At 40.2% G+C, this 14,545-nt stretch overlaps 1 protein-coding gene across 3 annotated transcripts in view; it reads left to right on the top strand.

Moving 5' to 3' along the window:
* Positions 1-14,545, top strand: part of LOC141984646 (elongin-A-like) — a 48,822-nt gene that overhangs the window by 3,781 nt on the left and 30,496 nt on the right. For all 3 annotated transcript variants that reach the window (XM_074947822.1, XM_074947824.1, XM_074947823.1), the window contains exons 2-3: positions 10,185-10,241; positions 13,682-13,794. In XM_074947822.1, coding sequence (XP_074803923.1) covers positions 10,185-10,241; positions 13,682-13,794 — 170 coding nt within the window. The remainder of the gene's footprint in view (positions 1-10,184; positions 10,242-13,681; positions 13,795-14,545) is intronic.

Here is a 14,545-nt window from a genome sequence, read left to right on the forward strand (position 1 = left end):
TTTGATAGTGGTTCTAAGTGTGACAGATGAGCCTTTATGGCTTTGCTAATGCTATACAACAAAGAGGCTGGAACTGTCAGTGTAAGAAAGTTATCGCATATTCCAGTCATGCAGGAAGGACAAAGCTGCTCCTAAACTTAAAAAGGAATCCAGTAACCAGTAGGATAGCAGGATTGCCCAGGAGTCATACGAAGTTAGAACTAGATGGGAAGTACCCAGAACCAAACCTCAAACACAGATCTGTCTGATCTGAAGGATCAGCATTTGACCACTAAAGCAAACTAAGATGAAACCAGACCTGAGAGGGAAGATTAGCAGGATTCTACTGGCGGCTGTTTATCCCTTTACCAGTCACAATATCTTGACAACTAATCAGCATCCAATCTCATGTTTAAAGGAAACTGAGGGTATGTCTATGCTTAAAACGCTACAGCAGCAGAGATTTGTGAAGACATTACCTACGCCAACAGGAGAGGTTCTCCCATTGCTGAAGGTAATTCACCTCCCCAAGAGGCAGCAGATAGGTCAAGAATCAATAGAGGAATTTTCCTGTTCACCTAACACTGCCTATAGCAAGGGTTAGGTCAGCCTACTTACCTGTCTCAGGGGCACTGTTCCCTCTAAGCTGTGCGTGTGCACACAGATCCTAAACCCGGCGTACACGGCGAAACACCACGCACACAAAAATTTGCACAGAAGAAATTTTTTGCACACACAACCTGTCAAAAATTAGAGGGAACATTGCTCAGGGGTGTGGATTTTGGATGCAAGTTCCCAGTGTAGACCTGCCCGAAGTATAACATTTAATCAGGCACCATAGTTGAAAGTTACAAGCCTGGGCTGAATGTAGTAAGGGGTTAAAGTTCTCAATTTCTGTCATAGCTGTTCTCTGCATACAACAGCTATAATAATTTTTAAATAATCAGTGGTTACTGAACTTAAAACTTGGAACTCATTTATGGTTACATTTTTCTGTCTTCCCTCTCTCGTGTGTGTGATTTTTATATATAATATAAAAAGTCATAATTTTATTTAGACACCTGTGTCTTAGCTTCACTTATATTTCAAGGGTATTTGCTATATGTGCTGGCTATGAGAGTCAAAGTAGCAGGTTGTTTTCCTGTGCTGAATGGTTTTTGTTTCTGCAAGCCATATCCTCAGTGACACCTGTGCAACTGTTGCTTGCAAATTATGCTCCCACTTTCAGCTCTTCAGACTCACTAGTCATTACTGGCATTACACAGGTGTGACTGCAAGCCTTAGTTGCCCTGTGGAATGTTTATTATTGGTGATGGAAGATCAGAAGGGGGGATCATGTTTGACTTTCAGAGCCCTGGCTGAGTTTGCATGGCTGGCAATTTTAAAACTTGTGTCTATATAACTGGGGGGAACTTCACAACTTTGGCCAGGATCCACAAAGGGACTTAAGTATTGCATCACTTAGCGTCACAAGGTCTAACTCTTGGGCATCTAGAAAAACATTGGAACAACAATGATCTGTAAAGCCCAGTTAAGCACCTGGGCCCCCTATACAATACATGAGGAGAGACAGGTGCCTTAGAATGTGATCCACAAAAACCATCATGCTAGGCAGAGAGCTGCCTAAGCTAGTCCATGGTGGGAGATGCTGACAAGAGGGGTGTTTCCTAAGCCCTGCCCCTCTCATGTAGTTAGACATCTAAATCCAGGCTGCCAGGTGGTGCCTGTCTGTTTGTAACCCACAACTGGGAAACCCCTCTCCTGAAATCAGGCAGCTTAGGTGCCTAAGTAATTTCTTGTGAAAATGAGTAAGGCACCCGTCTCAAGCCACCCAAAATGGGGGTGGGGAGAGGAGGAAGTGCTGCCCACATTACAACTTTTAGCCCAGTGGCTAGAGCACTGCTCCTGGGATGTAGGAGACCACAGGTTCAATTCCCCCCTCAGCTTGAGCTGGAGGAAGAAGGTTTGAATGACAGTCTCAGTCATCTCTCAGGAGAGTGCTCGAACCCAGTGGCTTTCAAACTTTTTTCTGGAGACCCAGCTGAAGAAAATTGTTCATGTCCGTGACCCAATGGAGCTGGGGATGAGGGGTTTGGGGTGTGTGTGTGCGGGGGGGGGGGGGGGGGGGGGCGGGGGCGCTCTGGGTTTGGGACAGAGGGTTGGGGTGTTGGAGGGGGTCAGAGCTCTAGGCTGGGGGTGGGGATGAGGGGGTTGGGGTGCCAGAGGGGGCTATGGATTTGGGGGGGCTCTGGATTTGGGGAAGGGGGTTGGGGTGTGGGCTTACTTTGGGTGGCTCCTGGTCAGCAGCGCAGCGGGAGTGCTAAGGCAGGCTTCCTGCTTATTCTGGCACGGTGGACGGCGCTGTGCCCTGGAAGCGGCCAGCAGCAGGTCTGGCTCCTAGGCAGAAGCACACAAGCAGCTCTGTATGGCTTTTGCCAGCTCCCATTGGCCAGGAACCGGCCAATGGGAGTGCGGAGCTAGTGCTCAGGGCGAGGGCTGTGAATGGACCCCTGTGGCTCCCCCACCTAGGAGCTGGACCTGGTGCTGGCCGCTCCCAGGGCACAGCACGGTGTCAGAACAGGTAGGGTCTAGCCTGACTTAGAAAGGCAGCACCGCTGACGGGACTTTTAATGGCCTGGTCGGTGCTGACTAGCGCCGCTGCGACCCAATGCCTTACATGCCGTGACCCAGTACTGGGTCACGACCCGCAGTTTGAAAACCACTGGTCTAACCACGTGGTTAAAATTTATAAGGTGATTGTCTCCACCCCCCCAGCTCATCCTCTTGTTCTGGACAGATTTTGAATGGGACCCAATCTGGTAGGGAGCTTCTAAGCACACCTACAGGATTGGGCCCTATGGGTGAGCTAGGAAGGCAAAGGCCCATCGTCTCCTAGTTCATAGATTGTGCTGGGGGTTAGAAAGGAGATAGGCTTTCGGATGCTTAGAGTGAGGAATCAGTGTGCACATCCAGAGACAGAAACTTAAGCACCTAGAAAACGTCTACTGGAAAAACTTAAGCACCGAGTAAGTTTAGGCACCTACAGAATTAGGTGGCAGCTGAACAAGGGTTTGGGGGATTGCAGTGATGGCTGAAAACCAGACTTAGGTGTCTAATTCTAAGGGGTTAGTTGTCCAAGTACCTTTGTGGATCTGGGCCTTACTGTTTAAAGGATTTGCTGTCAAATTTAAAATTATTTTTAATTAGTAAATGTACAGTGTTCTGAGAGAGGTGTGTGCCTGCGCATGTGGAGAGAGAGAGTCCTGACCAGTAATCTTTACTTGGTGCTTTAAAAGGGCTAATTTCCTGATGTTGAAGTTGTTGTGTACATCTTTCCTCCCAATTAATGTGACCGACGTTTGGGCGTTTACTAATTGCCCCCAGAACAACAGTACAGCAATCACAACAGTCTTTGTTGGTTTTAAAAACAAACTTCCTGGTTAAGAAAGGAAAACAGCAATGCAAAATGAAAGTATATAACACCTTGAAAAAGGGGAAGCTGACAGCAATGGCTATATGCTAGCGGTCATTAAATGCAGTCAGTTGCTGAGGGAAGCTAAAGATATCCATAAGAATATGGCCAGTAGGATTAAAGACAATAAGAAGGAATTTTTAAAATATGAGGCACAAGAAATTATCGCAATGTTTTAGATCTCTTATTAGATAGGGATGGTAAAATTGTCAATGATGATGCAGAAGGAAAGCAGATGAGTTCAACAAATATTTCTATTCTGTATTTGGGAAGAAGCTGGAAGACTATCACAGCTCACAGTGATAATTAAATGTTTTCTATTCTGACAGAAGTTGCTAAAAGTAAACACTTTCACATCTGCATAATATGCTTCCAGGAGTAATAAAAGAATTGGCCAAGGCGCTTTTAGCTATTGATTTAGCTGTTTAACCAGGCTTAGAGTATTGGGGAAGATCTCAGAGGATTGAAAAAAAAACAGCTAATGTTGTGCCAGTTTTTAAAAGGGTAAAATGATGATGACCCAAGAAAATATAGGCCAAACAGCTGGACATTTTTTCCTCCTCAAAATAGTGGAATGGCTTATGTGGGATGTAATCAGTAAAGAATTAAAGGATGGAAGCATAATTTTAGCAATCAAAATGTTTCTGTGGAAAATGGATCTTGTCAAACTCAATGTTTTTCATGAGGTTATAAATTTGGTGGCAAACGCAACAGTGACATAGTATATTTAGACTTCTTTAAGGCATTTGACTTATTACCACACAGCACTCTGATAATTAAATTAGCACTGTACAAAATCAATGCAGCACATATTCAGTGGCTTAAAAACTGCCTGTTAAATCTTTAGAAGTAATTATAAATAGGGAATCCTCATTCAATGGGAGTGTTTTTACTGGGGGTGCCAAGGATCTGTTCTTGGCCTGATGCTATTCAGAATTCGTTGATCTGGAAGATAACATAAAAACATTGCTGGTAAAAATTGCAGATAATCCAATAATTGGAAGTGGTAAATGATGACAGGGCCTTTCTAGAGAGCGATCCATAACCATGGTAAGCTGGGCTCACTTGAACACCACATGTTAATGCCGCTAAATGCAAGATTACATCTAGGAACCATGAGTGCAGGTCGCACTTAAAGAATGGGGCAGGGGGGACTGTATTTTGGAAAGCAATTACTCAGAAAAAGACATAGGGCTTATGGTGCATAACCAGTGGATCGTGAGATGAAAATACAATGTGGTGGTTTACAGAGCAAATGCTGTCCTTGGCTATGTAAGCAGTAGATATAGAGCTATGTTGTCACCACTGTATATGGCATTGGTGAGATAATTACTATAAAAGTGTCTAGTTCTGGGGGGGGGCTACAGTTACAAAATGATGCTCACAGATTGGAAAGGATTCACAAAAGAGCTACAAGAATGATTTGAGGTCTGGAAACCTATTTTAATGTGAGACTAAAGAACCTCAAAGAAGATTAAGAGGTGACTTGATCACAGTCTGGAGGTACCTGCATGGGGAAAAGATTTCTGATAGTAGCAGTTCTTTGATCTTTTAGAAAATGGCCAGTGAAATCCAGTGGTTGAAAGCTGAAGCTAGACAAGTTCAAGCAAAAAGTGAGGCACAGTTATTTTTAGTAAATCACACAGTAAGGGACACTAAGCAGTTGGAGCAATTTACCTAGGAATGTGGTGGATTGTCCATCACCTGAAGTCTTTAAATCAATGTCTTTCCAAAAGCGGTGCTCTAGTTCAGCCAGAAGTTATGGGCTTAATACAGGAATTCTAGGGCCTGTGTTATGCAGGAGATGAGATTAAATTATTATAATGGTCTCTTCTGTCTTTTAAACTCTGTGGTAATTGTTGGTTAAAGTTAAACATAATGCAAGCAGACCTCTTGAAGGGAAGGTATAATGGCTATAGCTTATAAAGACCCTAAAAAAACCTTGAGAAGAATCTTAAACTGCAGATTTCAACTTCACCCTTACTGTAACGGCAACCAGCACCTTGTCCTTACAGAGCTGTTTTGTTAATATTTGGTGGTTGTCAGGTGTCTTAATCTGAGGTGCAGGACAATTGAAGTTAATCTCAAACCCAAATGAAGAATTAATGCTTAATGCATAACAGTCTGAGTTTATTTAAAAATTAGCATCATGTCCCTTCTGAAAAATCCTATAAACTATGAAGGATCCACCATTGCTCATACCACCCCCAGATCAGAGTGAGGCACAACCTGTCCAGGGGTACCAGTCGCCAAGGAGCTCCCTCCCCATGTGGGCTGAGGGAGGGTAAAATTAGTAGTTTCTGATGGTGGAGCCACCTCTAGGCGCTAGAGACTTCTTTTCCTGTGCAGGGCCATGGGCACCATCAGCACTAGGGATAGATGAGAGGTAGAGTCAGGGCCTCCCTTGAACAGACAAGATTTGGGGGACCCTGAGGCACTAGTCCCCATCCAGCCTTACATGAGGGGAAACAGAAAAAGCGCCACCAGCTGGGAAGTAGACCAGCCCAGAAGCTAGGCAGAATTCAGTAGCCATACTGTTCCAATAAGAGATGCCCACCTCACTCCTGGACCATTATAGCACTTTGGATGCTGGTGTTGTCATCACTGTGCCTTCAGTTTAGACTCTGAACATTATTTTCTATTTGCTGGCTGGCTGTTTGCTCCCACCTCTTCTTCCCTACTGCCTCTCTGCTGTCTTTGTCCTTCAAGCTCCTCACCAGCTTTTCTTGTCTCTTCTCTACACATCCAATGTTCCTTTTCTCTTCCTTTCTTTTCCACTGTTGCTCTCACTAACACCTCCTCCTCCCACTTTCCCCAGTTATTCTATCTCCGATTCGAAAATTCATTTAAAAAACATGCCACAAAAGCCAGAAAGAAAATCATGGAAGTAGCATGACTTTTGCCAACCATCATTCTGGCCATATTACTCAACCCTTTGTCCTTCCCTTTGTCTTCACTAATTAAATTGTAAGATCTTAGTCCCTTCCCATATCCCTTACTGTATGATTGTTCTAGGCACTGTACAGTCATCTTGGTTTGGTGCCTCTTGTGCTGCCATAATACAGATAATTAGGAAATAACTTTATTTTTTTTATTGATAGGCTTTCTTTACCTTCTATAGGTTTTTTTTTAAAAGAATTTCTGTAGATCGCTATCAAATTGTATGGGACTTTCCATAAGAATGTAGCTAATGTCACTTTGTAAAGATAAAACCTTTAAGCTATTTTATAACAAACAGTGGAGGGAATAACATTCTATAAAATATTTATGGGAAACACTACATCAGTTTTTGAGTACAGTCCCATGAGTGAAGTATCGTTAGGCCATAATTTGCATTCTCATAGCTGTTAGAGCAAAGCAGAGAAACTGGGACCTCCAGATTTTATTTGAAGACCTGCTAATAACTCTGAGATATTGGGCAAATCACTTAATTTCTCTGCCTTAGTTTGCTTTACATAAAGAAATACCAAAGGAGTATTCTGGAACTAAATTCATGTTCGTGGAGAGCTCTGAGGCTGTCAAATGAAAAGTTTAAGTGTATTTTTATTATGCCTTGTTGTATGCTCTAATTTTGGCAAAGGCCATATGTTGATAGGCATTGAATCATGGTTACTTAAGTAAAAATCAGATTTTAAGAAAAAGCTGAAATAAAAGCTGTCTGGCAAACTAGATAGTTTCTGAGCTGTCATCTGAAGAAATTTGCTACAGGCTTGTTCAATAAGCTACATTTTCTTCTTCTTTGGTCATACCTGTATGAATGTTTGGCTCCTAAATGAGACAGGAACAGTTGCATCCATGTGTGTTGCTGTCACTGTTCATGCTTCGCACTCTCCTGTATTGGATTGTGAGGTCAGCCATTTTTTTTATTGCTAGACTCGCTGCTGGCATTTACGTTGCCCATTTATAGTACAAAGTAAATGGAGCTGTCTGTCCTCTGGTATTCCCATACATAGTGACTGATCTCACTGCAGACTCAGCCGTCCCATGCTTTCTAGCGAACAGGAGGTGCTTGCCATAAAAAGGATTGTCAGGGAATCTGATTTATTCTTTTAGTTTAGATTTTTCTAATGCAATTGGTTGGTTCTTGTGTTAACTTCCTAATTGTATCCTGTATTTCAAGGAAGCAAAATTGATATTGCAGCCCTGGTATAGTAACTCTACTGGGGATGAGAACTTTTAAATCTCCTATTAAAATATGTTGGTATGTTATCAGAATTGCTTGCCATCTACATGCACTTGTGGTACATTGGTCTGCTGATTTTTGTAGTGGTGTGTCCAATAGATTTGATGTTGACGTTGCCGATAATACAATAAGTATTCCCTGAAATCTTACTGTAGATCCTTTGTGATAAGTTAATTCACAAAACCAAATTACTTTTCAGAAGTCTATAAAAAATTGAACTGTCTTTAAACTCTTCCTGTTCTGTTCTTAGTGATCAAAACACTTAATTTTACCATGACTCTAGGTTTGACTCTGAAGACCTTTCCTTTACAAAGTTTGAGGAATAAGTTCTAGTTTGAGTGTCCAGTCATCTTATATGGCTAAATGTCTGAGCTATGTCCTTCTTTTGACTCTTAAAATAAATTTAAAAGAAATAGTGGTGCTACGCAATTTACTTTTGTATACTGATTAGAGAAACTATATATTTATTTTTAAATATAGCTAACTTAATTTCTAATAATTTTGACTGAAGGCCTATGAACAAATGCCTTACTTTCTAACCACTGGTGCATCAAATTTTTCTGATGGGTTACTTAGGAAAGAGAACTAATCTAAGTTCAACTCTGTAACTGTTTGATCTACTAAGTGAATGGTAATCAGGCCAAGCACTGGGGATGGGGTATTGTCACCTTTTGAGATGCAAACTACATACACACTTACAAAATTAGAGTCTTTTATATATGATGCTGCTTCTGTTGGCTCCTGGAAGCCCTATTGTTAATTATTTAATTAAAATTTCAGTTTGCTCTTACAATTTTAGAATTACATACAGGAAATTTATAGTCCTTTAAAGGGACACTAATCTTGAAATCACTTTTTTTTTTAAATGTAAAGTAACAACTTCAGGTACTATGCCAGTCTGAGTCCCTCTACTAACACATGTGATTTTACAAGTGTACTTATTTTCTTTTAAAATGTTCCCCCTTTTTACTGTATAAAAGATCCATGCAGACAGGGAGACTGATAGTATACAGGAGACAGAGTGAAATTGACTATGCACAAAGTAAAATCAAAGGAGGAAAAAACCAGACACAATATTTTTTGCTAGTCTTTTGTGTATAGTAATTTTGCTGGTACAAGAGTAGCTAAAAAGCCCATAAAATGTGAGACAGGGTTTGAGTAGCCACATCTAATCTAAAACTAAATGTCAGCTAATCTATAGTTCACATACAAGGGTCTGCTACTGCCAACAGGTTCTGAACCTTACCTCATGATCTATGCACCTGTGCATGTTCCTGGCAAAATCCTCTTGTAATCTGCTGCCTGTAGAGATGGGCATGACTAAAAGGATAGCTCAAATACTCCCAAACTTTGGATGAGTTAAAAGCATAGATTTGAAGCTTGTGCTTGGAGTCCATCATTAATTCTTTCCTCACAGGTATAATATAGAACAAGAAAAAAGGCCTTTGGGAAGGGAAGGGCAGGGAGGTTGTTTTTTAAAGTGTGGTTATGGCTAGCAAAGTGACTCTGAGAATGATACTTTTGTGAGTTGTATTATCAAATTGCTTAAAATAATAAATTTTTTGTTCTTTTTTGCAAGTCTGAACAAAGTTTTGGGTTTTTTGGGCCAGAATTGACGAGAAGCTCAGTTTATTATCTGAAAATCAAGCTGTGAGGTTTTTTCTGCTTTGCTTGCCAAAGATGAAAAATATTTGGATTCAGAACAGGGCTGATATGTTATGTGCATGTGAAACAGAATAACAATGGCTCTCCCTCTTCCTAAAAAGAAACAATAACTTGAAATAAAAACTTGGAGCCTTATCCTACCTTTAACTCAGGCTGCATTTCCTTTGAATTAAAAGGGAGTTTTGTAATTTTGTGCCCCTGTCTGATTGAGGAAGGGTCAGTAACTTGCATATGGGGAGATCTAGTGGGAAACTTACTACTCTGGCATATGACACACTCTGTTATCAATGACTGGAGATCTCCAAGCCAGGTGTGGTGATGGAATATGCAAATAGTCTCTATTGTAGGATCTCGTTTGGCCTCATTTCTACAGTGATGCCACTGATATTTACTGGACTTCTGTGTATACCTTCTAAATTGGAGGGTGTAGCTGAAATACTTCTATGGAGCTGTACAGCTAAACTTGCCAAACTTGTCCTTGGCTGGAAAGATTATTCAAGGGGCAACAGAATAGAGTTTGTAATCAATAGGCCAAAACTGCTAACTCTCAATCAAATAGAAGTTACTCAACCAAGATCAAATACACCAGTCGAAGAAGATTGGAATATCAGAAACACAAAACTAAGGAAGTAAGTGGAAGAGATATTTAATCTGAAATTCTCTTCCATGTTCTCATATATACTTGGGAGCACAGGGCTGCTTTTATTTTTTCTGAGTTAATATGTGCACTTCTAACCTAATAAACACACTGAGATTGCCAAGTATCAATTTAGAGGTTAGGATAGGAATTCTTCAAGTGGCATCTCCGTTACAAGGAGAGGGTAAGAATAGTAGGAGAAAATTCATGAAATGTTACTTATAGACTGACATAATGTTTTGTTCCAGATTATAAAAGCACTTAAGGGACTTCAGGATTTGGATATTTCACTGGACATTCTAGTGGTAAGTGACAAATTGTGTGCTGAAAGCCTTCATCTATGAAGTTATCTGTGGCATCTTCAGTGATTTGCAACCATAGAAGCCAGGAAAGTTACTGCACCTTGCAATCCTGAATCCTAATCCCAAATCATTTTTAATATAAAAAGTTATATGGGACCATGGAGTCTTTTTCCCAAAAACCACCCAGAGGCACTTTGCCTCGTCTAGCAAATATGGCAGCATGGCATATAGTGACAATATTAGGCTCTTCTACTGAGTATCCAGAGAACAGAATCCCGGGCTGATTGGATTTTCCTCCAAGTGCAATGGCCTCTGTGTCAATATGATGGAGTAGGTTTGTGTGCTCACACAATTATATTTTATATTTACATGTGCTGGTGCTTTGATTCTGTACCTAAGATGAAACAAACATGATCACTTCATATTTTAGATCCGTGATTACTCTTCCATTCCTCCAAGGAACACAAAATCCCTTTTTAATTGTGATTCTGCAGTTAGAACAAGCATCCTAGTAGTCACAGGTTAATGATGCTCTTGGTTCTGCTAGTACTTTATTTTTCACACCATCTCACATCCTATCAGACTTTCTGTGATGAGTGTCAGTACGTATATGGGAGACTTCCAAGGTATGCTTTTGCATTATAGGGCATAGTTTAGGTATTTAGGTGGTGGCATTTTTCTTCCTTGCAGTCACTAGTAAACCAGTTCTCCATCTTGGTGTCAGAGTTCTGCATAACAAGGTCCTAACCACCTGTGGACTGTGAAGATGCCCTGATATTTTTCACGAGAGGAAATGTATTCTCTTAGGTATCCTGTCCAATTTCCAAATCTCATCATGGCCTCTTGCATGCCTAAATTCAGTGTTAGTTCTATGTGGATATGGTGTTCTTCACTTTGTGTCATACCTATGTGCAGTGTTGCTGCACTTCAGTACTGGATAAAGTAATCCCCTTCACATAGTGATTAGATAATTTAAAATCAGAAAGCACTATGGGATACTTATTTAACTGAAGTTCTGACATTGTTCATAATAATGTGACAGGCCATTTGGGATCCTTTAAGTGAAGTGGAGAAAGAGGGTGATAGTTACAATTAAGGATTCTATATAATTGTATTGTACTGTTATATCCTGAGATGTTTCAAACATTAATCCTAGGAAAAGCTAGAGCTTCTCTTGTATGAATTTCAAGCAAACTGGGAACCATCATACATGTAGGAAGCATTGCTGAAAAGTATTGGATGATGTCACCGAAGCCCCGTCTGTGTTAAGTGAAATTTTTTTGAACAGCCAAATGGACAGCTGGTTGTGCAGGAAAAGCACATATAACTCTTATTTGCAGATTTCACAGGAATATCTTGTCACTTAGCTGGAGAGAACTTTAAGAGGTAACTGTCAACTTAGTGTAGGACTTACTATGGTTGCTGGAGGGGCCTCAATGGGATTGATCAATCAGGGCAAACCCCAAAGAATGGGGCAGCCAATCCCCCAAATTGGTGGTTTATTCTAATAATTAGATTCACCAAGCCAGCAACAAAACAGCTTCTACAATACCTTATGGGTTACCCAGAAGACAAAATACAGCTCCTCTAAAGCAATCCAGCCATGGGCTCCCACCCAGACAGCCAAGTTGAATATGGTGAGGATTACTGAAAATCTTATTCACCATATTTAAAGTTCTACCAATCCAGAGAGATTGGGGCATCCTGTTTCACCAGGTCAATGAATATTTCAAAGATTTTACCCAAATACATGCTTTTCAGTCAATTCCTATTAACTAATCTAAGATTTTATTTAAAAATAAAACAAGGATATGAATAAAGTTCTCAGGTCAGTTTCATAGCAGAGATGGTGAGCTGCTGAGTTGTAAAAAGTTCTTCCAGAATCAGTTCCATAGATTACAGTCCCATAGGCAGTCCATGTGCAGAGTTTGTTTAAATTATTCCATGAGAAATAATAGGGTAATCCAGAATGGAGCTGGAGGCCTCAGTCCTGTGACTTAAACTTCCCCTGACAAAGTTCAAGGAGATCTAAGAGGAACAGGATCAGGTCCCCAAAGTTCTTTTCTAGCTGAAGCTCAGCTGATAAACCTCTTGTCATAGCAGGCAGTCCTTGGATGAAGAATAGGTAATGTACACTGTTGCTTTAAAGTCAATTAGTATTTCCTTTGTATACACAGGTAATTAGTTGCCTTGATGAGCATAAGGCAATTAATCATTCAAAGATCCCCAGGTAGTTTACTACAAACTTCAGAGAGAAATAAAGATGATATTATTACACCACACATTTCATCTAATTGCTAATATTCCTTTTGGTCTCTGAATCAATAGAATATAGTAACATACAGGAATAGAAGTGTATCATCTACCAGCTAATGAAATCACATTGTGAAGCTTCTAACAGATATAGGTAAACACAGACAAATACAATAAGTAATTACTTCTAATTCTCTTACAAAAAAAACTTATGTTTCAAAGGATTTAGTCTACTTACATGGCTTTGATAACAATCTACAAGAAATGGCCCTGTTTGCCATGTCAGTACTTCCCTAATATGTGCATAAAGGTTGATCTTTAGGTCACTTAGCCTGGTGGTTGTTTAACCCTTTCTGGCTCAGTGTCACAAGGGCCATTTTAGTGTTTGCGTACATTTTAAAAAAGAGGGGGCTATGTAACCAAATATAAATAGATATGCTCTCACCTGCAATGTTGTGTGGCCACAACCACAGGCTCTTCAGGACAAGGACAGTTTGTGTGGTGCCTAACACAGTGGTGTCATGATCTATGGCTGGGTCCCCAAAGCACAACTGCAATATGAATAATAATTGTACTGAGTCCCAGAAAATGAACCTGAACAGTCTAGTTTTCAAGGGCCAGTCTACCTGGGCAAAAAAGTGTAGGTTTTTTCAATTGAAATAGTTCAAATAGTTAATTCTAGTAAAACTTCACACATACCTTAATGCCTGTGTGGATAAAGTCTGGCTACAACACAACCAGTTCAAATGATCTTAAAGGTGTTAAATTCTGTCTACGTCAGTATTAATAGCGGGGTGTCAATCAAGCTAACCCAATCCTATTGAGAGAGGTGCTTTTTGTGCCTATGTAGACAGGGCTGACAAATGTTCAAGCTGAGTGAATTGCTAGAATTAGATCGCTAAAGGATAAGAAGTAACTTACTTTCTCTGCTGAAGTTTCATAAAACTTAAATATAGAAAGATACTCACATTACAGATACTCAGTATTTTGGGTTATAAACATGTGGTTTTGCTTTGGCTCCCTTGGAATATTTGTTTCTGGTACAAAAATTATCTTTATGATCTGAGTGATCTGTCAAAGGATTTTTCCAACTACTGACTTATTGTTGTGTGAATTTAATTAGTTAGTAGAAAAAGTATATTTGGGATGTTGGTCATGTGTTTCTGTCCTCCTTGCACTGTCTTCAATAGGAAACTGGAGTAGGAAAAACGGTTAACAGTTTTAGGAAACATGCCACTGCTGGAAATATAGCTAAATCTCTGGTAAACCACTGGAAAAAACTTATTCCGCCAGAAAATGAAAGGTAGGTGTGAGTCTAATCTTAATTTTGAGATAAATTGTTGTCCAATGTAATATTTTTATCTGTTCAGACTGTTTTTTATATAATGAAATTAGCATGATAAGATAAGACAGATAAGTCCATATTTGGAAATAGAGTAGATGGAATGGAAGATTAGTTTGTGAGTGCTATTTGGTAAAATATTGCCAAAACTTTCAACAGCATTGTTTGCAAATAATTATTTGACCAACTGTAGACAAACAGCCCGTCCTCAGCCCATGGATTTGATGAAGGCTGGACTAATCCAGCGAATGGGTATCATTGTCTAATTCTTTAGGGAAGTGGCAAGTACAGATCAGGAAGGGAGCTAACGTGGTGATACTTGGTTAAATGTTGTTCCTTCCTCATCACACCTCCAGTCACTTGATTTCCTTTCCCTGACTATGCTACTTCCAAGAGAGGAAGAGGAGGAACCTCACAACTTCAAGCTTATTAATGTACATGAAATATTCCTCAAGAAGAACAAAAAAGTGGAGCATGTGTGAAGCATCTCAAGTTAGCTCCAAGTTAATGTATTTGAGGGCCATTCATGATACTTGCTGGTTCTGACTTCAGTGGCATTTACTATAAACTGTGTTCTGAGTACTGTGGCACTGTAATGGTACCATGGCTTAGTTATATGAGGTTCCTATATAATTCTCCCTCTTTGTCTGACTTTTGATTCCCACTTGCATACAGAGCAAATGCATCAGAACGGCCATACTGGGTTAGACTA

The sequence above is a fragment of the Natator depressus genome, chromosome 3 (assembly GCF_965152275.1).
Source record: "Natator depressus isolate rNatDep1 chromosome 3, rNatDep2.hap1, whole genome shotgun sequence".
Lineage (NCBI taxonomy): Eukaryota > Metazoa > Chordata > Testudines > Cheloniidae > Natator > Natator depressus.